Here is a 24,231-nt window from a genome sequence, read left to right on the forward strand (position 1 = left end):
CTGCTCCTCTGCCCCTCTGCACTTTGCATTTACTATGTTTACACTGGAGTATAAGGCCGTCCAAATAGCCATGCTCAAATGATTTGCTCAATGCTGCATACAGACTGGACCAAGGCCAGACCCTCAACCCAAGTGCCTGTGTAATGGGTAATATTCATTTTATATTTGTTCACTGCTTGCTTAGTGAGGCTTGGGCTTCCCTCTGTACTGGTGTGAGATTTTTTTGTTAACCTGGAAACATCATGTGAACAACAATCCAAATATTGCTTTAGCCATTTTTGCATTTATTTTCACAGGACACATTGGCTAGAAATTGGCATTAAAGGCTTGTCTGAAGTCAACATACAAAATATATTTACCTCCTTTAAACTGACAAGAGAACTGTGAATTAACCCGTGATGGGGGGAAAAAAATGAACTTAGGTCTTTATTAGCATATTGGTCAATTCTGCACTGTTGCAAAATTTCATATAGATCTCTGTAAAGTGAACGGCGTCAGGGCCTATGATGTACACTTACACTAATCTGTGGGAGCAAACTGCTTCCAACACCCTGTAACTGGGAGGGAACTTTGAATTGTGTACATCTCTCAGTACATCTCCGCAATTAGCCCACCTTGTAATTCAAATAGATCAACAGTGTTTGTTAAAAAATGTGAATCGGTTCAAAGATGAAATTAATATACAACATATTCTCTGCAAACATGACTCGCATATAATTCCCATTTAATGCTTTTATGCTTACTTTGGAAAACATACGGAAAAAAACACATTATTGAATCATACATTCATTGGATACAGTGTTGTCTATAATACATTAATTTGATAATACAGTGTGAGGTATAGGCCATAAAAAATACAGTATGAAGCTTGTGTGCATGATGCACATATTTACTGGTGAGGTTTTCCCACCTTCAGAGGTGGAGAAGCTCTCATGTTTTTCATTTGGCACCAGGACTTTCACAGTTGTAGCTCGGCCTGAGTTTCCTAAAGGATTGTTCTCTGCTCCTCTGCTGTGCTGTATCTTCCACTTAGCCAGGACTTCATCTGAATGACTTACCGCTGAGGTTGAAATAAGGGGAGAACATACAATAAAATGTATACAAGTACCTGTTTTAAACAAAAATCTGTAATGGCCACAGCAAAGTTATACTGCTCTGTGTCTCCTTGTGGTATGTTGGAACAATTTTTTTTCTGTATGGTTGCTAGTACTCTATAGATGTCTCCAACTAAGTCTGCAGTGCTTAAAACCCCATGGTGTGTAGACACTTTTTGTGACCCCCCACTAACAAACCACTGATAAAAATAAATACTTTTGAAAAGAATTTACACATTAAGATGGTGTATACATTACAAATAAAATATAAATAGAATAACTCACTTTAGAGTTGTGAGCAGTGACAACAGAAAGTTTGTCAGATGGCTACAAAGTCAGGTTTTTAGTTTCCACTGATTTCTAGGCTCATATACAGAGTCAAACTGATTTACTTTCTTGCTTCTTGCTTGACCCAAAGAAAGGCTTTGCATCACTTGTTTCCATATCAGTGATGTACTATAACATAATGAATGCTGTGTAAGACTTGCTTCTGGGTAAATTCAAATGCAGGCTAATGCCCACTCAGGTTTACACAGCATTTTAGGCTCACCATTGCATTGCATTTCTCAACGAGATATACTTGGCTGATATGACTGACGTGTTTGTAAAGGCTCTGTGATGCTCATAATTTGATGTAACAGACATAGCGATGTTGCTTTCCCTTCTTGCAGTCCTGGATTTGCCACTTGGCCCTCCTCCGCACCAGCACACAGCTCTTCGCCCCCTTCCTCTTCACTCGCGGTGGGCTCTTTCTCCAGTTGGTGTAGCTGACTGGCTCTCCACCAATCCACTCCCAGCGCCCCCTGTTCTCCCGGTCATTCAGGCCTGAGAGAAGAAAGGAACAACTAAGGAAATCTTCTGGATTGAAATTGTGGATGCTCTTGTACTGTTGTTCACACACGCACACTCAAAATACATGCACACGCATATATCCTATCATCTCTTATAATATAATCACGAGTGAAAATGGAGGAAAAGTGCAAGAGAATTCACCAATCCAGAACGGTTTCCTTCCACTGAAGTCCCATAACCAGTCCATGTCCGATTTTGAGAGAACACTGACGAGGTTTCCATGGTGACTGTCCAAACAAAACAAGGAACAAGTTGGGCGTGAGAAAATCAGATCAGGACTTCCTTTGAAAATGCACATGTGACAGGACTCAAATCAAAGTAAAGAGAGAGAGAAAAGGGCAGCACAGGACACGGGAGCAGAGATCTCAGTCCAGCCAAGACACTGTGACATGCTCAACCTGTGCCCGTGTCCCCACAGCAGCACCTCGGCCCTTACATCTCTCTGCACGCCCTGGTGGCGGCACTCCAAGTGGCCCTCTGCTCCGTGCTCACGAGGTAGCAGTGGCCGCTGTGATAGGTCCAGCCCGGCGGGCACTTCTGAGCACTGACCACCTGGAGCAGAGAGGAAAACCTTCAGCGATCAGATGGATACTCGCCACTGTAGGCATACAGTTAGCATCACTTATGAAACTGAAGCATCGCACCCTTATTGCAGTCTGTAGTGTGACATGGAGGATTGGTGTTGGCAACCGTGTGGTGTGCTGGCAAGGAGCAGTACTCGTAATCAAAAAGTTGCTGGATTGATTCCCCACTAGAGCACTGCTGTTGTACCCTTGGGCAACAGGGCAACTAGAATTGCCGCAGTAAATATCTAGCTGTATGAATGTAAAAAAATGTAACCCACGTAAGTTGCTCTGAATAAGGGTCTCTGATGAATGACAGCATGTAAAGTGACGTTATGCAATGTGTGACCGGCACCATACTGTGTCAAAACTGCAGCGTCGCCTTGCTTTAAGCAGGAAATTGAGAGGTAGTGTAAATGACCTTGGATGGGGCCCTGTAGAATAGCAGGTGGGGTAGTGTCATGGTTTGACATGCTCTGCGTGATTACCTCATCAGTTGGTGCCCAGGGCTTCCACGAAATCCCGTCGCAGCGGAGGAGCTGGCTAGAGCTCTGATTGAAGTGGAGGAGTCCCATCAGCTCAGGGGAGCAGGCTTTGGGAAAAGAACGGCCCACAGCACCCTGCGAGGAGACACTCAGAGCTTGAGCGTGGCGTAATCGGTACAATATTCCATTGTGTTATTGTCATTTAGCAGGCATTCTTATTCAGACTTACATATGTTACAGTTTTTACATGTTATCCATTTATACAGCGGCATAGCAACTGTTGGTTAAGTACCTTGCCCAAGGGTACAGCAGCAGCGTCCCAGCAGGGAATTAAACCTGGGACCTTTCGGTTAAAAGCCCTGCACCTGACCACTATGCTACACTGCCACCCTAGGCAGGAACAGTGAACTACTGCATGATGTTACTTTAAAATTACTGGAGTACACTACAGCACATAAAATAGAGGGTGAATCTCCAGCTGGCTTCACCTGTACATTGGGCTGGGATGTTCTTGCGTCTGGGTGCAGGGGCATGCTCTCCACTGGAGAAATGGCAGGATTTCTCTGCTGCCCCCTGCTGGTCACAAGCACCTTGGCTTTCCTCCCCTTCCTGGAAGGAGAGGTGTCATCCTCCACACGCATTGACATGATCCCATGGTACTACAGCGAAAGGGAGAGAGCAGTGGACCAAGCAGGTGAACAGGATGAGGCCGCTTCTCTGTGTATTATACACAAATTCAAGTCATGTTAAATTGGTGCACAGACTGTTCAAATGAGGACTGCTCTCACCGTGAATACCATGTCTGATCCATTTCGGTGAACAGAGGACGGGCGGACCTGTGGATGAAAGTGTTCTGTTACCATGCAACTGAGGCTATTTTAATAAATCAAGAATGATTTTGACTGACATGTCTCATGGCCACTGTTCTTCAGCCTTGTGGGAATGAAAGTAATCTGAAAACAACATGTGGAGATAGCAGGCCTTCATTGGACTGCTATGAGCAAGTAAGAACCATCTTTCAGGCAACAAACTTTTCCTGACAAAGGCTAAACATACAGTACTTGCTTCTCTTTCTAGAAGCTCAGTGTGTGACAGAGCACTGAGGCTCATGAACAACACAAATTGGTACTTACTGTCATTCCATTGTCGATGGGCCTCAGCTTCTTCTTGGAGGGAGGGGCCTCAAACGGGGTTATGCTATCGCCCCGATTCCAGCCTGCTCCATCCTGTTGGGGGAGGGGCAGGGTCTCCACCTGGATGGCCCCGTGGCGGGGATGGGGCCCCTGGGGCACCGGCTTTCCCCTCAGCCCAGGCCCCTCCAGTGGCCCACCGCTGCTGCAGTGCCCTGCATGGGAACAGGGGGAGAGATGGGTCTCACCACTCTCTCACAGCCAAGTACTGAAGATGGAAAAGGTCTAGGACAGGCTCTTCTGACTTCTGTGAGGGTCATGTGATCTGGTCCACCCTTTTTGCTTGTAAGCAAGTCATTGGGTGAGGAGGGAATATGGGCAAGCAACACTCATGCATCCACATTTCAAAGGTTGACTGAAGGGCTGTGTACCACATCCCCAGACCTCACCTTTCCTGGAGTCCACAATCGTCACCAGTGCTTTGGTAACACTGCCCAGCACTGTGCTAACCGGTGAGGTGAGGGTCACCTCAAATGTCTCTTCTGCCTCCTCTAGCCTGTCCTGGGCGATCTCAATCCGCCAGCTCCTGCTGGAAACGCCTGAGGAGACATGCCATTGTGCTTGTCAAAAAAACTCATTCACTGATCAGAGATTTTGGCTTAAAAAAGACTATCATTCACTTGTCCCTGAGAGCCTGAAGGAAAACATGAATAAGTCATAATTTGTCAAAAATCTATCCACAGCTAAAGCCATTAGAACTCCATGGACTGGGAAATTGCAGATACACCATTTTAATTGCCTACTGCCAGATTAAACTGTCTTTTGCACTGAGTTCCTTATACATTGCTCTTCTTGCACAGATCAATTCTACAAAGACTAACAAGTGAAAATGCAATAAACGTGTCATTTGAAAACGTAAAAACAATGTTGTGCCAACATACCAGGATCAAACTGGATCAAGCTGGAAGGACTGAGTGTGAAATCTTTCCCAGCAGCAGCTGTGCCATCTTTCACCTAACATAAATCAGTTCATTCATGAAAACATAACTCCAACGTGGATTACATAACCACTCTGCCCCAACACAAATACAAACACTACTACGGAAGCCCCTTCACCAAAAACAGTCATCTCTCTTTACCTTGATGGTCACGTAGGATGACTCAGCCATATTTCCCTTTCTCACAATGGTCAGAGAGAGGGTGCCCAGGTCCTCGCACACCCTGTACTCAGACTGGGACAACTCCACATAGGACCAGGAGAACTCCAACCTACAGGAAAGGCAATGACACATCACTGTTGACTGTCATGAAGCAGCCTTTTGAGGAGCTGTCGTTAATATCAGTGACGATAACCGAGCGCCATCTTGTCTCTGTGTGGTGAGGAAGACAGGGAGGGCCTTACGTGTGGGAGGCCCCGACGTTGCCCAGTGCGTCCGAGACCTTAAACTGCAAGCTATCAGACAGGGCCTGCTTCGATGGGTCAATGATGTAGAGTAGGAGTCTCCTGCTCAGGTCCCTCTGGGTGAAGCGCTGATTAACAAACTGGCCTTCAAACAAAAAACGCTGCTGAAACAATGATGTGACATTCACCACCTCCTGAATAACTGCTGCAGTCCAGACAGAAAGAAACTATTGAGTAAACTCATTTCCTGGCACACAAGCAGAGCAATTGCTGTGTGAAATAACAGATTTAACAGCAGAAAATAGTAGATGACAGATTTAATGTCTTAGGTGTGTTTAAAAGAGAGTAAGACAATGAGCAAACTAACATATGAAGGCAAGTTTTAATCAAGTGAGAACATTACATTACAGAGAGCTGGGGAGGAACCATTGTAGAGGATGGTAAATTATTCTTTAACATTTAATCTTTTATATATTTGTTTTAAATAGACAAAATAAAACACAAATTAATACAGCAAACTATTGCAGGTTGATTGAATGTACTATTTCCTATGTCTTTATTATCTTCATTAAATATGTCTGTGTGAAATAAATGTCTGAACAACATATACTGTTGAGGTGTTGCAGAAACGTAAATCTACACAGTGAATGTAGTATGACCTTTTGCCCAGTTCTCTTGCTTTGATCTGGGCAGCATTAATCAGCTGCAAGTTCCTGTCTAGTGGGACCTCTGTTTAGACTCCTATCAGTTTGTGTTGGCTGCAGAAAAACCCAGAGGGAGGCCCATCAAAGGCCAGCGCTCCGGAACACTCCACTGAGCTTCTTTCACACTCATCTCTCTCTGCTGCTCATGTCAACACAGCAAACCACAAACGCAGAGCAATTAGGCCCGCCAAGTCTCCAGCGTTAAACAGAACAGTAAGAGGAGGAACTGAGAGATCAGCTTACTGATGAACATCCTCTAACAATGACAGATAAGATATAGACCTGTGCCAAATGAGACCAGACCATGGAGTTGTTTTTGACATGGCACATTCAAATAAGTTTGTTCACAAAACTGCAGTTTCTGAGTGGTGGGTTTGAGAAAGGGCAAACTCTCATAATCTTCCTTTTCACCAGCAGTCTGCTTGTGAAGCCTCACCTGTGGTGGCGTTCTCCAGGTAGCCGAAGTAGGGTGCGCGGAGGATGTGGAAGGTGATGTCCTCGTCGCTGGTGTCGGCGTCCTGCGCCCGGAGCTCTCTGGAGGAGAGGAAGATGCCGTATCGCCCGTCCTTCAGCAGCTCCACCTTAGACAGGCCCTGCAGCTGCACCACCCTGGGGGTGGAGCTGTCCAGGGACTCCATCTGAGGGCACAAAACATTTGACTGGAGAAAGTTTGTCAAAACTAACAGTAATTTACATTATGGGAAGAAGAGTTATGTTTATGAAGCATAAAATGAAGCCAATCCAATGGAATGTACTGTAAAAATCCAAAGCTCTCATGTCTGTCTGAGAGGTCTTGTATGCTCTTTGACAGGGTTATATCTGATCAAAGCGTAAAACTAGCCCATTGTGATTTATTGGGATGACAGCATGTAGGGATGACACACCTGGATGGTGAAGAAGATGGGCTCTGTCTGTAATTTTCCATCCACCAGGAAGCCCTGGTTGGTGCCATCAGAGGCTGTGAAGCTAAAGCGGTCGATCTGGGAGGGGCCTCCCGCATGCTTATAGGCCACCTCTAAGTCCAGAAGGTGCTGCTGGGTAAAGTTTCCCCTGGTGAGGGGCACCCCCTGGAGGAGTAGCTGGCCATACTGCGGGGGCTGGGCCAGCAGGTAGAAGAGGCTGGTGGGTGGGGTGTCGGGGTCAAAGAGGCTAAGGGCCTCTGCAGACAGCGCCATTGTGGACCCCTGGAGCACTTGCAGACCAGAGTTCCGTGACAGGGAGGGCAGCACCCTGTCTGTCATCTCCACGGTAATCTCCAGAGTACCGTTGCGGGTAGACTGGCCATTGCTGACAACAAACCTGGCGGGAAAAGACAAGGCAGACATTCCTGAAATTGCTCTCTCCCTCATTGCCCATTGACAGAAATGAAGTGATAATAAGCAAGATGATTTAATGAGCTACTTCAGTGCACGCTCCATCAGATGAACTGTCAGTGCTTCTTCACCCTAATTACTGTCAGACAGTCATCTCTTCACAAAACAGAGGCATTCAGAATACATTTAGCCCAGTAATACAGTATAGCAGCATACTAGAGGTTTAGTAAGTCAATCTGGCTGTTGTGGAAGTGCCACAGAATTTGTACCGTAGTGTCTCCCTGGGCAAGGTTCCTCTGTTGTCATGGATGTAGCACACCAAGTTGGCAACCACATCCATCTGACTGAAGGTGCTGATGGGCAGGCCAGGGTGTTTGATGTATTCAATCTGGCCGTGGAGGGGAGGTGTAGTGATGACATAGGTGAGCTCCTCAGGCTTGTCAGAATTGTCCACCGCTAGCAGTACATCTGTGGTCAACACCACACGCTCACCCCGACTTGCCTTGAGTGGCTTTACAAACACAGCAATGTCACCTGGGAAATCCAGAGGGAGGGAAGGGTGGAATCATGTTCAGGAGATGATGTAGGAAGCATGAGAAGAAAAATCACTCTATATACATGTGTATGTATTTAGAAAAAAGAAACAATACAAAGGAACCAATGCAATGAAACTGGCAGCTAGAATTTGAATAAATCTGATAAAACAGCTTTATTGTATGATTGTTGCTAAAATACAGTACTAAAGTAGCAGTAGAGTTGTGCTTATTGTATTGCAGTACTCTCCATCATACCCTTCTCCATGTTCTTGATAGAGATGTAGAAGTGCTGAGCAGGGGAGCGGTTCCTCCCATCCATCAGGTAGAAGATGAAGAAGTCCTGTCCCTGGGGGCCAGCTGATCCAGTGTGCAGGTACCTGAGCAGGTTCATTTCCACTGCCTCCTGGGAGCAGTTCATTCCCGCTGAGAGGGGCAGCCAGTCCAAACCTACCTGGGGGCCATGGAGGAGACTATGAGCATCAGGGACATTACACTCCAGAATTTCCAGTGACTTTCTTACATCCTTTTCATGATGCATAACTCTTTTCATTCACCACCAATCGGTGGTGTTTAACAACTCTCACCACACATCAGCTGCTGAAATGATTTTAATTGATGCATAAGACTAGAGGATACTTGGATGTTTGGATGGCTAATATGAGAGACCCTGATAGAGACTTGGGTCACAACACTGAGATCAACACTCTTTACTGTAATTCCATGAGATCTTTAATGAACGGGGTGGGTTAGGACTGTATTTTACCACCTCATCTAAGGAAAGTATAGAGGTAAGTGACACAGGATATGAGGAGACAGAACTTGACCAGAGTATGAACTTTGGGGTGAATTGTCCTCATGCACTGACCTTAATCTGCAGCAGCCCATGCATGGGAACGCTATCAAATATGTAGAGGATGTGCTCGGCAGATGTGTCACTGTCCTCAGCAGAGAGGACGGCACTGGAGATCAGCCGGGACTCTCCCATCTCCACCTCTATCCCATTGTTCCTATAGTGATCAAGCATATACAACATCCTCAGGCTGTGCATACATTGTCGCTGCTTTTTTTAGCAATCGCAACAGTGATAGATATCTGGTGATCGTAGGTGGGCTGGATTTGCACCAAGAGGCAATATAAAAGCTTGTGTTTTGGGTAGGAATGTTACCCATTCTCCTACCTGATCACTCGGGGCTTCTCATCATTGACAGGCACCACCTTGACTGCAACATGCTTCTGGAGCCTGTGCTTCCCGTCGGTCAACTCAATGGTGAAGCCATCCTGGGTGCTCTCTGAGTCGTCATGCATGTACATGACCGTCATTCCTGAAGGTAGAGCAACACCACCAGCATCAGTCACATACACATACTGACCAGGATCAGTTTCATCTCTACCAGATTCAAGAAAATTTAATACCATGAATAGCAGAGGGTACAGGATCTGAACCATTATTCAGAGGGTATTTACTACAGCAGTTTACAGCACTAGCTGTATACATGGCTTCTGCAATGTTATAGGATGCACCTGGTACTCTCCATAAGTCACTCTGTGTAAGAGCTTCTGCTAAATGAGTAAATAAGTGTGTATAATGAGTATAAATGTTCTATACATGTGTATAATGTAAGCGTTGTAATCCCCCCTGGCTAAAATGTTAAAAAAATGGTATAGTTAGGCATCTTGGATGAGCACGCCATCAGATTGTTTTGTCAAAGGAATCACAGTATGGAGCTGGGAGCTGGTACCATTCTTCAGCTCCTCCATGGTGAAGTCCTGCACTGCCACCTCTGAGTTGTGGCGTCTGTGGACGAGCCTCTTGTAGCGCGTGATGTCATTCCCATAGACCTTTCCCATAATCATCCCATGCTGAGGCTGCTGGATGACGCTGAACACCAGGTCATTTTGAGGAATGTCCAGGTCCACTGCGTTGAGGACGGTAGGGTCCAGCTCCTTCATCTCTCCCTCACGCACCTCCAGGAGAGGAGAAAACAGGGACATGTTGCCTGTCATGTCTTCAGTACAGACGCAGCTGTTTGTGTTGTACAAACACAGCACAGTATGATGCAAATATGACCAAAATCTGAGATTCATAATTCCAACAAATGCGGCGGCAATCTGTTGTCATTACATACAAACAGTAGACACTGAAACTGACCTTTCTTTGATCGCAAAGTGTGAGTAAAGAGGCTGCTTCTGTATCATTGATACTTAACCAGTTTTTTTCTGAATGTAACATTGTACTAAGTACTTGGTTCATATGGAACTTCAATCCAAATAAGCATGATAGTCACAACCGCTCAGAGCCAAGCCCAGTTGAACTCACAGTGATGTTTCTGGCCAGGAATTCTGGGACTTCGTCATTGATGGGACTGATGATGATGTAGAAGGGTGTGTCCACCGAGCGCCTCTTGCCGTCTGACACATAGAGCATGAACTGGTCCGCTGTGGGCTCAGTTCTTTGGTGTCTGGACTGCACATAGTTAATATGGCCGTTCTTCACATCTTTGTAAGCGAAGGAGGCTGGTGGGCAGAAAAATATATTATGAGGAATAATGATGTTGTATTCTGGTTTGCCCAGTGTATGGCAAATCATCCAACTGTAATACATTCAATATGGTAGAATTTAGACACACAAACAAATGGAGGTGTTCTCCATGTAAATACAAACCTATGCTAATTCCCATGTTGCTTTTCTCAAACCCAGGGCTGGGCAGGATGTTTTCAATGTAGCCAAACTGTGGAGGAGAGACCAGGATGAACTCCAGCTCTTCCAGGGGGGTGTCCAAATCAGAAGCCCTGAGGTGGGCCACCGTTATGGAGGCCGATCCCCCTTCATCCACCACAAACACCTCTCCTGTGGGGAAGAGTGTACTACTTATAATGAGTTTTTACCTAGTTACTGTCCACATTATGGGGTGACTAGTGAAAAGAATATGTCATACAAATGAAGTCCAAATACTGTATTCAGAAACAGATGTGATACACGCCCATGCATTTATGCTAGCTAGAATCCACTCCAAGATTATCCATGCTATCACGTACCACATCTGTGAAATAATGGGATTCCACTGTGTTACAGTGAGTTGACAGAGGAGGTACTCATACAAAAGCAGTCTATGTGGTCATTGCCTTCATCACAGCTTCAAAGAATAAAAATAGTGCCACCAAAAACACTTAGCACTCAAGCGGTCAAATTTTCACAGCTAAATTCAATACCACAAAGACCACTCAACTATATAAATGCGGAGAGATCTGAAATTACCAACAACGATGGAGGGAGGCTGGCTGTCAATGGGGAGCACGGTGATGTTGAGGTCGTACACAGGAAAGGCCTGGTGCAGCCTCGCTTTGGACTTGGGTGATGAGTGTCCTTCATCATAGCAGCATGCTGGGAGGATCTCTGCCTCTCCATCCGAGATAACGAATGTGACAACATCGTAACGAGGGGTCAGTCCTATTTCCCCTCCTGGAAGGCACACCACAATACTACATTACATTCTATTATTGGCATTTAGTAGATGCTCTTATCCAGAGGGACTTACATCGGTTACAGTTTTTTTTTTACAATGTTACCCATTTCTACAGCTGGATATTTTTACTGAGGCAATTGTGGGTTAAGTACCTTGCCCAAGGATACAGCAGCAGTGTCCCTGTTGGGAATCGAGTTGGCAACCTTTTGGTTACGAATCCTGCTCCTTAACCACTACGCTACACTGCTGATGTTAGGTCAATAACATCCTCAGTGAGTTGTGCAACTTGTGTTCAAGTTATTTGGCAGGAAACTAAGCACAGAGTGAATGAATAAATATACAACAGCGCCAGAAGGACAAAAGTTGTCTGAGGTACTTTGTGAGTGTTGAAATATTTGACATTACCTGTGTGCTTATAGGTGACAGTCCCTGCAGTTATGTCTGCCTGGATAAAGCGATCCACCACGACTCCATTTTTCCGCACAACTCCGTGGTAGGGCTGGCGAGCGATCATGTAGGACAGCCTGCTGTCGTCACTGTCGCTGTCTGTGGCGTAGATGTACTCTGCAGTGATGATCACTTCCTGTCCTTCAGCACAGCTCAGCACTGGCTTCAGGCTTGGCATCAGAACCGGAATCTCATCGTTGACTAGTATTACCTATATGTGAGGAGAGGATTGTTTGTGTCATACTAAAAGTGTACCTGTCTTACAGTAAATGAAATACTTAAACGTTGGGAAAATAGGTGCACATACTTCCATAGACATAAATGAGTCTGGATGTCTTTATTGTCCTTTCCCAGACTTATGTATGTCTACGGCCCATACTGAGGCCATATTAAACATGTGCCTCACCTTCACTTGCAGAACAAAGTCAGCTACATTGAAACCGTCACTGGCGATGAAGACTATGTCATCCTGCACTGTTTCAGAGCTATCATGGTGATACCTGTGGGAGTGAATCACAGTCATCACTGTTATATGAAGACATGGTTATTGTATGTCTTCTCTAGCATTCAGTCTCTAAGGTTGCTTCTGCTTTGTCTCAGTTTCATTAAAAGCAATTAAACAGAAGTGATTAAGGCAATTTGAACACCTGCAAACAAAAGCTGTTGAAGATAGTGGTAGGAATTGGCTCAACATATCTGACCTAACTTTTAGGCTTTTCAGATCGTGCACAGTGAAGGTCTGCCCAGGTTTCATGGGGAAGCCATCCAGCTCGATGTAGCCGTGTTGCGGCTCCCTCTTCAGCTCCACCCTCAGGGCATCCTCCATGGAGTCCTGGTCTGTCAGGAGCAGGTGCTCTGAGCTCACCTGGCACTCTCCCCCCTCCTCCACGCTCAGCTTGTTGGTGTGGACCTGAGGAAAAAAGGTTGAGAGCATGCATACATATCCTTGTCCTCCGCATTTAAAGTACGGTCCCTGAAATCTATGAGAACGTTTCTTGTTTCCCTTCCCTGTACTTTTACAAGACGTTCTATATTGTCCTTATAGTGCAGCACTCAGAACTGGATGCTGTACACTAAATATGACATGACATTCTTTGTCAGTGAAATCTATGAGATCTGAGTCAGGCTTGGTTGCATTGCAGCACCTCTGGGGGCTGGTTGTCCACAGGAAGCACTGTGATGTTGAAACAGATCCCAGTGACGGTGCTGCCCTGCTGATTGGTGACTGACAGCACAAGCTGGATGTTCTGGGGGTAGGGTCCAATGTCCAGCATAGGAGGCATGTAGGCCACCTTCATGTAATTGACGGCATACTGGAAACAAACACCAACATAGTTAGACTGGGCACTGCTCTCCAAACAATTACTTGTTCCCCTCGGCTAAAAGTCAATGCCATTTGGCAGCGCCGGGTGCTGCAGGGCTGACAGCAACTTGTTACCTGAGTGAAGAGCCTTAGTACTGGTGTGTTGGGGTCCTTGGTGAATTTAGGTATGCTGTCAACCAGGAATAACTTCCCTGCATCATGCTTCCTAGTCCACGAGAAGGAAAACAAACATATGTATATGTGCTTCAACAAAGGAAAGAAAGTTTTCCTGAGTAGCTCATTCACATCAGATGGTTTCCACACGCTACGTGCTTAGATTTCTCACCCATACTGAGAGCTGTAGAAGGGGGGTGTGGTGACAGTGTAGGTCAGCTCACTGTCAGGCGACTCTGGGTCGATGAAGTGAAGTTGCTTCTTAGTTAGGTGGATCACCTCCGTCTCCTTGACAACCAGGTGGCGAGTTACCCCCAGTGCCTCCTTCGGCAATTGATCATGCACAGGCATAATGTGCACCACAATAACCTGCAGAGATCAGTAATAATGTGATTGTAAGCATGGTGATGACCAGGATTAGATTATAACAGAACCTGACTGCTCATGGGATGGTTGAACCAAAGAGGAAATCCAATATTTGCCCCTATGGATATTGTACCTGAGGCTCAGAGAGGTTTGGAGGGTCATGGAAGTCAGAGAGTACAACCTCAAAAGAATCGTCAAACACCTCGTTCCCTAAGTGGCGGTAAAATATAACTGAGTGGAAGAGGTCTCTCTGAAGGAACCGAGTGACCGGATAACCTGAAAGACGGAGCAAAGAGCATAAAATGAGAGAGTGTCCTGAGCAACAAGATAAAAACCTGGAATACTCAAGCCTTCAAACATTCTTCACTATGCTGTGCGAGCCCCTTACAACTCTCAGTCTGAAAAGAATAATTATGATCACTTCAGAGTACTTAGTAAAAGGAACCTGATGAAATCATGGGATCTGTTTTGCACTGTTTGGTGATAAGTGTCCTTTCAAAGCTACACAGAATTGCCTGTAAGCCACAGATTTCATTGAACAAATATTTTTCTATTGTGCTAGTGGCAGCTGTTTAACCTGTAAGTCCGGGTCCTGGTATCTTCATCAGCTCCCCTGCCTGGGGGAAGCGGGTGATGTTGAACAGGATGTAGTCATCGCTGGAGTCCATGTCAGAGGCCTGCAGAATGGAGCCCCTCAGAAGTGCCGTTTGCCCCTCAGAGAGCTCCAGCACCATGTTCGTGATGAGGAAGGGCGGGCTATCATCTTTGGGCAAGATGTTGATGGGGAACTTGTGCCGGGTTTGGTGGCGGCCATCGGTAATCCTGAAGACCACATAGTCTTTGGTAGTGTCGCTGTCGTCATGGTGATAGCGCACCACACCTGCCTTGATGTCGCTCACGCTGAACATGAAGCCTTTCCCACCTGGATGTTACATATTTGTAAGACAGGATGTCAGAATTAATACTGTCCTATTAAGATATCTTTTAACATAAAGTTATTTTAACTTTAATGACAAAACTCAAAATAACAATAAACCAATGACCATTCAAATTCACTTGATTACTAGTTTCTGACACAGTATAAAAAGCCACAGCTTGGATTTTCTTATGCAGCACACACCTTTCAACCTTTACTTTTATATGGACTTGGAACAAACAACTTGTAGACTCACTTGAGTACAAAATCATGGCCTGCAATGAGGAAACAGCAGAGGTCTAATTCTAGGTGTGTTCCTTCACCCACTTATACAGCTTACAGCAGGGCAAAATACCAAGTGGGATGGCAATGTAGCATAGTAGTTAAGGCGCATGACCCATAACTGAAACGTTGCCGGTTTGATTCTCCAATGGGGCACTGCAGCTGTACCCTTGGGCAAGGTACTTAACCCGCAATTTTTTTGTAAAATAAAACATAACTGATGCAAGTCCCTCTGGAAAAGAGCACCTGCTAAGTGCCAATAATGTAATGTAATGCAAGTGCATGCATGTGACCTGAGTGAGGGTCTACGGCCATTGAAAGGTGTAATAGATCCCAGTACCTCTCACGGTGAGTCTCCCATGCTGCAGCCCGTCCACTGTGATCATGCGCACAGCATTTAGGTTGTCATTGTCCACAATCTGCAGCTGCTCCCAGGTGATTGGACGAGACTGACCTTCCAGGAGACTGAGACCTAGGACAATCAATGATAAGAGGAGGAGTCACGGTGAACACAATTGTGATGATATTCCGACTGTTCAGCTTCATGTACAGGGTGGTGATAAAGTTGTGATCTATTTCTGTGAAAACATCTTTAGTTCAGCATCAATGCATAGCATTCAGTTCACATACCCAAGATTGAACTCAGCAGACTATTTTGCTTCTTTGTTTGTTTTCAAGAAAGTTCCACACGGGCACCTTCTATATCAAAATATAATTGCCATTGATGAGTTGTTTCAGTAAAATTATGCAGAATATTACATGATGCTGTTAATAGCAACAGAGCCACGATCTCACAAATCTGTAATATTTTGAGTATTTGTTCTGTGACTTAATGTGACTTGTGACTCAATGCACCTCCTACGCAAAAAAAGTCTAAGGGGGTTAAGACTTTCCTTGCAGACGCAAGGTTACCACTTCAGTTCTCTCCCAGAAAGTTTTCCAGCCAAATAAATTGGGACTTTATGACCATCTTGTAGGAGGAAAGAGTTACGGGGTCAATCTGTTTTAAGATCTTTGTTGATAACATGCCTCGTACCCATGTTCCATGACACCCTGGGTGCGTTGGTGTCTGCAGTCCTGACTGACACATGGACCATGATTGGGGGGCTCTTTTCAAAGAAGAAATCATAAGCTTCAAATTCCACCTGTCAAGAAAGGAATGCTGTTGAGATTGCTTAGCTTGTGATCAAATCACAAAAATCATTAACCAGATCTAAGTTTCACTGCAGATACAGCAGTGAAGTGTTCATTTTTACTCAAAGATCTACAGTTTATGAGCACCAAAACACATGACTGAGTTTTGTGACTGACATTGTTAAAATGTATTTTGGGATGAGGGCATGTTCAGACTACACAAAACCTGGAGGTAATATGGAGCTTAGCAGGGGGTGTGGCACCTCATAATTCCTGCGCTGGGTGTGGCTGGAGTTTGGGGGCTGGTAAGCGATGAGCATGTCATGCAGGTCCCCCCAGGTGAAGGAGGTGATGGGTTTGGTGTGGTCAGACAGGTGGGTGATGAAGCCCTCCTGTGGGGGCTTGCTGATGTTGAACACCAGCAGGGACTTGGGCGTCTCACTGTCCTCCGCATCCAGGGCGGCTGTGGTGAGGGGGGTGAGGATGAACTGGTCCACCTCCAGGATGAACATGGACATGAAGGCTGGCTTGGGTGGCTGGTTGAGGAAGGCATTTTTGATGCTTACAGGAATCCAGGCTCTCTCCGACTGCACAAGGAGCAAACCAAGACATACAGTGTGAAATGTGATTGTGTGTCAACCAGGAATGACAGTCTTAGGCCTATACACAAACACACACACACACACACATGCATGCACGCACGCACGCACACACACAAACACACACAAACACACACAAACACACACAAACACAAACACACACAAACACACACAAACACACACAAACACACACAAACACACAAAGATGGTTTACCCATCTCAGATTTGCTATGTCATGTGGATTGGGCAGCTCTGACACTAGGATTTAGGCCTGAGGAAGAGGAGTGCACCTGGTATATGGTCCTGCTCCGAGTATCAGTGAGGTCCAACCTGATGGCGATGTAATCAACGTCAGGAGAGGGAGGGTCGATGTGCTGGTACCTCAGGCCCATTACCAGAAATTCATCACAGGACACTTTGATGGTCTGCACCAGTTTCATTCCCTTCCAGCAAGCCTCGTCTTTACACTTTGCTCTGGCCTCGTTTACTGTAAGGACGGCAGAGCAAAGATGGCTCATAATACACAGTACCTGAATATAGTACAGAATACAGTACAGTACAGAATGCCGGATTTTAAATCACTCCAAACAAGACCACGTTATCCACTACTCTGTCAAAATATTACTGTGTGTAAACAGCACTGTTACCAGCATTCAAAATATTACACACACTCTGCCATTGAAATGCTACAGTTGGCAAGGACATCTAGCTCAGATGTGGTTAGCTACATTGAATTTCACTGAGGACTGAAGGGTCGGGCTGGGCCACATAGGGTCATACTTAATTGTTGGCGAATGGGGACAAAGCTGTGGGGCTCGTCCCCTCTGGGCTCCAGTTTCTCGGGCTCCCCGATGACCAGCTGCCCGTGGGCAGGGAGATGCGTGTTCTGAGTGGACACCCGGATGGTGCACTCTAGGTTCTGTCTGTGCTCATAGTTGAAGGAGACTGCATTCCCATCCAGAATGTCAGACAGGCCATAGAACTCAGGCACCTCCAGGGACTTGGGGCCCAGCTTGATGATGTTGCAGTCAGGATCTAGAATCTCCACACGGAGGTATAGGACTTCTGTGTAAGTTTCCGCCTCTGTAAATCTGAACAGACAGGTTCATTAATTCTCACTGTTGTACTGAGAAAGGCCCCTCTGATTCAGAGAGATTTCTCTATGTATCTGTACGGCTCATGTTTTTTTACACAGAGCTGTGGAGCATTTCTGAAGTATTTTCAGAAGTATCTAAATTGTTCAGTTAACCTTTATGAGTGTGAAAGACTCCTTTTACAACTTGATGTACCTGTACAGTCGAAGCATGACTCTGTCCTCCTTTAAAATTGGGCAGCCATTGTGGATGTACTTTACCTCATCAGTCAAGAAGTGGCAGTCAAACACCTAGAAGCAGAAAAGCCATTGAAATACACTATATACAGAAAAGCCCAAAGCTCAGTATGTCACAGTAAGATGTGAGGTTATCACACAAACAGCAAACCTGAAGTGCACTTGAGGATACCTTATACCCCACGACTGACAATAAGACATTTGAGCTTTCCCTCACAACAATATTTTTAAATGTGAGGATCTGCATTGCAAATGGAGCTCCAAATACTTTCCACGAGTACCAGATGACAGAGGGAACAAACACATGCCAATTCTTCTTTGTGCCCGCATCATTATACCACCACAGACACCAAAAGATGCAAAACAGACCTAGTACTCCACACTTGTACAAATAAGGCACTTTAAGTTTGGTTTTCCCATTAGTTGTGCTCCTCTCTGAACTGAGAACTGTGGTCACTCTTAAATTCCGGAATAGAATGTTGTGGGTGAATTGATCAAGTCCTGTCATGCAATGAGAGGGAACAGATGAAAGAAGCATCAGAGACTGGAATGTGTTTTGGTGTCAATGAAATCACATATGTGAAACAAAGCAAGCAGAGCCAGGCACAGCACTGTCTCCACCACGTAACCTCCCGGGTACTCCCTCGTATCCGTAGAATTTATGGAAATATGGCCCTCTAGTCTATAATTGTCGTGTGCATAGATCACTTGAAAAGGAGGACCTCATAAATTACATAGCACCTGCCTAGCCTAAAACAAGTATGTTAGCGATTCAAAACCCAAAACAAAACAATAACTCATCGATTCCTCCATGTCAACCTGAAAGTAATACAGAGACATCAAAAGCTTTTATTAGCCTGCCCTGTTGGGCTTTGCTGTCTGCACACCTTCATTATTCCCATCAGCCTTTTGGCCAGAGTCTCAGCTCAGTAAGACATCAAATTAGATCACTTGGTCAGGCAAACTAACTATCTCTGCATCTGGCAGTGATGACAGCTCCATCTAATTCAGGTCTTCTCCAATTCACTGGTGTCTGTGTTGCATACCGTGAGATTGAGGAAACTGGAAACCCAAAGATGGCCATAGATGTAAAAAGAAGACATGTTGGGACTGAATAGTGTGGTGTCTGTATACTCCAAGGTGATGTCACACCCCACTGACTAGCTGGCACAAAGCCCTTAGCCATGCATTGGAGGCCCATTGAATACTGTGCTGAACCTCTTGCTGATTTAATGCAGATGTCAAAGTGCATTGCTTACTCAAAGGAATGTGTGTTTGTGGTAGCAAATTATCTTCCAAAGACTGTGGAGGAGAGATTATTCTTTCCAAGTAGAAAGGTTGATCGTGAGGGATAGTAAAAAAAAAAAAAAGTGTCAAAAAATGACCTTGGGGAAGTAATCAAAAAATACAGGAATTAGTCAATATTACCTTTCTAAGAGGAAAAAAAAATGCCTGCTCAAGAGAAAATTTGACAGCAGAAAGTTAGTTAGTTTGCACACAAGAGGAATGCTCCAGTGATAGTGTGTCAAGAACCATCAGGTTTTCAAGTTACCTTTCAATTAGATGCAAGGTTTACGATTCTGACCAGGTGAAAGCAGGTGTTTTGACTAATTATCCATGTAATGACCTCATTTAAGTCAGAGAGATGTATGGTAGAAGAAAGCCAAAAGCCCCTGTGGCCCTCGCCCATCTCTGGGCTAAACCATTTGTTTTTATGTGGTACAACTGTCAGAACTATTCATTTTGTGTCAAACATGCCGTAGACGAGACCACTAAGATTTTTTAGTGCTTTGGTCATGATTTTAGCAACTTGTTAAGGACACAGTGAGATATGAAGAACACAGATGCAACAATTAAATGAATAATCAGCATCTAGCCATTTGCACAAGTGCATTTTTGTCAGATTTCACAGTTGTTTTCCCTGTATATAACCCAGTCACTCCACTCAAGCTGAGAACCCCAGCCCTCGTTCTGTCTCCTTGTTCCCTTTGTCCTCCACACCACAGCACTGTCTGTAAACAAAGAAGAGGACATAACGGCCGATCAAAGAGGAACGAGCCATTTGGCACAGTACCTGGGGCGTCAGCGTCCCCACCCGCTGTGTGATGGGCTCGTTGAGGACCACTTCCACCTTGCAGGCGTCCTTCTCCTTCGGGATGTCAAACTGCAGGTCTTCCTCCTGCAGGTAAGCCGACTGGCCCCTCTTCACTCTCAGGCCTCTGTTGACCCTCACCAGAGAGCCTTGTGCCCAGTGGGAGACCCCTAGCAGCAGCAGCAGCAGGAAGAACAGCGCCCCCTGCTGCCCCATGACTCCAGTTCACCAGCTGCAGCCTCGCCCTCCCTGCCTCCTCATAGAACAGTCCACCCGGAGTGGGGACAGGGTAGAGGGACGGGGTGTCTCTGGGATGCAGCAGAGCTGTTCCTGCTTGTTGGTTGGTGCTCCGAGGGGTGACGCGGTCACATGTGTTTGCGATCACAAGCCTCTCTCGTTCACAGAGACACAGAGGAAGCTGTGGCTGTTGGAATTGATGTGACTGGCGAGTCCTGGTTCAGGGCACAGATGGCTCTACTTTGTCAGTATGTTCCGCCTTGACATTCTTCATCAAGGGTGTAAGATGCCTGAAAACAAAACACAGTCGCTGTCAAACATTTTTCCAGCATTACTTTAGCTCCATACAAAAACAGTAAGATTACTTTGTCTCCTTCATATAGGTATTTATTCCTCAAAATGTCTTGCAATTTTCATATACTTCCCAAAGGTTAAATTTGGCTGTTTGTAGTCTCCTTTCAGATTTACTGCAAGCTAAAATAAAAACGTCCTGTAGTAAAAGTCACACAGCTGCACAATGTCAGAGCAAAGTTAGCATACATAAACATTTGTGTCATTCAAGGACGTCTTGCCGACCTAGAGACCTGTGACCTGTGTCCCCTGAATATGATACCCTCACAGTGCTGAGTGTGGACCGGAGTCAGAGAGAGTGCTAATGTTAATTTGAGCTGTTCTGGCTAAATTGGTAAAGTGATACTGAGCAGCTCTGGCATTCAAGGTCAAATGAATAAGAATGTTTGCATGTGCCCGGGGAGAGCTGTGACCTCTGTCCCCCTGGCACGCATCTGGTGAGCATCTACGACATCTAAGCTCACCAGCTACTCAGGAAGCAGATGCAAAGAACAAACTCAAAATCTGTATTGAAAAACAAGAGATATACAACCACAAAATAACTCTCTCTGTCTGAATGTTAAAGTAATGAAAAAGATTTAATGCAATGCTAAATCCAAATCTGTTCTCTGTAGGGAAAATATTCAAAGAGGCTCAAAGAGGCACCAAATGTGAATGATTCACATGAACAGTAACTAATCTGAGGTTCATGTGTAGCATTAAGAGACTGCCTGAGCTAATAGGATGAGCATGTGGGGAGAGGGAGTGTCGCTCTGAAAGACACTCCAAAAAAAAAAAAGACACACCACATCTATCCATAAATGGCCATAAATCAAACACAAGCCATGCGTGATGTTTTCACTTTCTGAAAAGGGTGTGCCAATGTGAAATCTTATGGATGTCATATGACTTAACTATTTAAACCACAACTACACACCAGATCTAATGTTGCTGTCAGATGTCTGAATACACTGATTGTCTCCAATCTTAGAAGTAGACTAGTGTGCTGCTGTGTTTTTGCTGAATTGTCTGCTGTGATCCAGGATCTTAGACCAAAGCCTGCCTCCTGCAGAGATTACCCCTTGAAAGATGACCTTTGACCAAAGCAATTCACAGCCTCTGAAACAGCAGGTCAGTCACAGAGGGCTGGCTCAGTTGTCAGCACTGAGCACACAGTTAAACAGGGTTAATTTCTCAAACAGCACTTAAATGACCCGCTAATGCAGTGGCTGGAGGACATGATAGATGGCTTTTCACTTTGGCGTCACTTTGACACACACACACACACACACACACACACACACCTCACATTCTCTCTGCCTTTTCACATTTCACTGCCTCTCTCTGACAGCAGGCTTGCAGTTTGCTTATTTCCTACCCCTGAAGACAGATGGCATGAATTTATTGAGCCAGATTTACTGAAGCTTACATGAGCTGAGCTCCAGAAACCTGACTGGAGGCGTCTGTGATATGAAGAGCACAAGCACAGTGTTCAGATTAGAAGCGGGAGTGTTTGTGTAACGCTGGCAGACAGAAACTTTGGAGGCACTGCCCCTCCTTTCAGCTGTGTGCTAGAGTGGCCTGATACTGTCCAGTGGACTGGGCTCTCAGGCCTCCATCAGATAGTCCAGGCCACTGGGAGACTGCTGCCTCAAACACACACTCACACATACACACAGAGCGCAGTACAGCTGTGATGCATCTCCTTGAATTTGAAGCAAAGCCTGAGAAGATTGATAGTTGAGGAGAAAAACTGGCAACTCACCATCACAAAAAATGATGACATAGGATATGTTAGGAAAACCTTTAACAGTGCATTACAAAGACGGTGTGGCAAGACTAACAACAGATTCCCGGTGTAAATCTGGATAAGATTTATATGTGTGCTTACTGAATGGGTTAAATTTTATGGTTCTTTTTCCATGCTGTGTTTTAATCATCAAACAACCAAAAAGGAAGTAATAAAAACCTCAAGACAAATACAATAAATCCCAACAATGAGGCACCTGAGGCCACGAATCTTCTGTCAATTCTCTGAGTAAAAAACGTGTCTGAATCCTGGAGTTGTCCTCATTCATTTATGACATTTTTCCCTTTGTTTTTGGTAGATCTCCCCACTTGCTCTGCCCCCTTCTTCCTGTCCTCTCCATCCCATGAGCCACTCCCTTTCATGTGCCGCTGTGAGCTCTCCAATCTGTGTCAGCTGCTGCAATATCTGAGACCCCCACCCCCTCATTCTAGTGGAACCTTGGCCAAGACCGGACAGGTTAAGAGGCCATCCTTCAGTGAGACAGAGTCTCTACAATCAGCCCGGGACACCGGGACTGCAAGAACCAAGCCAGCTGCACGACTATCTCCAACTTCTACCCATCACACAACGTTCCCTCAAAGCTGCCTCAGAGAAGTTAATGAACATGGTTAAAAAGCACAAACAGGTTTTACTGAAAAATGCGTAGCTCACTGGAAAGTTTTTTTTTTTCTACGGACAAAAATAGATCTGGAGTTGTTAATGCAAAACAAAGGCGAGCTGAGACCAGCTATGATAATAAGAACAGTAATTGTACTTTCAAATGCACAATCAGTTTTTGTATTTCTCGCAAGGGGTTTTATTTTCATGAGCAGGCAGTAGTGAAAGAAAATATCCCGTTTCTTTTTTTTTTTACTGTAAGGCTGAATAATGATGCTGCTAAACTACATCTGGATTTTCAGGCACACTGCGATAATACTAACCTCATCAGTTTTAAAAAGCCAAAAATACTGATAGAATAAGGACAAACAATGATTCTTTTCTCATGAGACAGGCTTTCTTCACTGGTATAATTAGCCTTTCAGTGAAATAATGCCTCCCCTCGTGCTCTCAAAGAAAACCTGAAGCATGTTTATGTTTGGAACCAGGGGAGCAGACAGACAGAAGATCTTTTCAGCTGGTCGTAAGATAAGCATCTGACATTCCTGATTTCTCTGTGTTGTCTGAGGCCCAGGAGATCCATTTGCAAGAGCACACTTAATCTATTTTAATATGGAGTTCATGAGGGGGAGAAAGACATGAACAGTATCGAGTGCTTCTTAATCCACGCAATTAATCTGTGTCATGTTAAGGCTGCTCTGGCGGACTTCATCAGCAGCTCTCTTCAGATTCAGATCTGTTTCTTAATGCGCCTACAGTGCAGTTACAGCTATCTGAGAAACACACTGTACTGTGATATGAGCAGCACTGTGTAGTAGTGATTGGGGAACAGTGAAGAGTAATGACTAAGACAACAGTGTGGAGCAGCGGTAAGACCACTACACTTTTGACCTCAGAGATGTAGAGTTAAATCAGAAGCTGAACTTCTTGTGCCCTTAAACAACGTGCATTAAACTGCTTAAGAGATGAATAAAAGAATGTGCAATATTCTAGGCTGCAAAGAATGAGAACAATGTGCGAATGTATAAAATAATGAGACAGCACAATCTGTGTACCCCTTTCCAGCCGTGG

The 24,231-nt window shown here is 45.1% G+C and overlaps 1 protein-coding gene across 1 annotated transcript; it reads right to left on the minus strand.

The window, feature by feature from the left end:
- Positions 1-765: 765 nt before the first annotated feature.
- frem1a (Fras1 related extracellular matrix 1a) lies at positions 766-20,402 on the minus strand. The gene is made up of 36 exons (XM_036551821.1): positions 20,169-20,402; positions 18,054-18,148; positions 17,545-17,855; positions 17,055-17,251; positions 16,429-16,752; positions 16,068-16,176; positions 15,372-15,503; positions 14,411-14,755; positions 13,967-14,109; positions 13,640-13,836; positions 13,429-13,519; positions 13,136-13,303; positions 12,692-12,900; positions 12,397-12,490; positions 11,949-12,201; positions 11,336-11,539; positions 10,742-10,927; positions 10,397-10,593; positions 9,819-10,044; positions 9,257-9,401; positions 8,945-9,086; positions 8,335-8,530; positions 7,813-8,077; positions 7,115-7,529; positions 6,667-6,868; positions 5,527-5,671; positions 5,264-5,393; positions 5,066-5,138; positions 4,574-4,723; positions 4,128-4,339; positions 3,783-3,830; positions 3,483-3,653; positions 2,998-3,129; positions 2,383-2,498; positions 2,088-2,173; positions 766-1,919 (listed from the first exon to the last, which is right to left on the minus strand). The coding sequence occupies exons 1-36, from the start codon at positions 20,400-20,402 to the stop codon at positions 1,717-1,719; spliced, it is 6,546 nt and encodes a 2,181-aa protein (XP_036407714.1). The 3' UTR covers positions 766-1,716.
- Positions 20,403-24,231: the final 3,829 nt, after the last annotated feature.

Source organism: Megalops cyprinoides, chromosome 18, assembly GCF_013368585.1.
Source record: "Megalops cyprinoides isolate fMegCyp1 chromosome 18, fMegCyp1.pri, whole genome shotgun sequence".
Taxonomy (NCBI): domain Eukaryota; kingdom Metazoa; phylum Chordata; class Actinopteri; order Elopiformes; family Megalopidae; genus Megalops; species Megalops cyprinoides.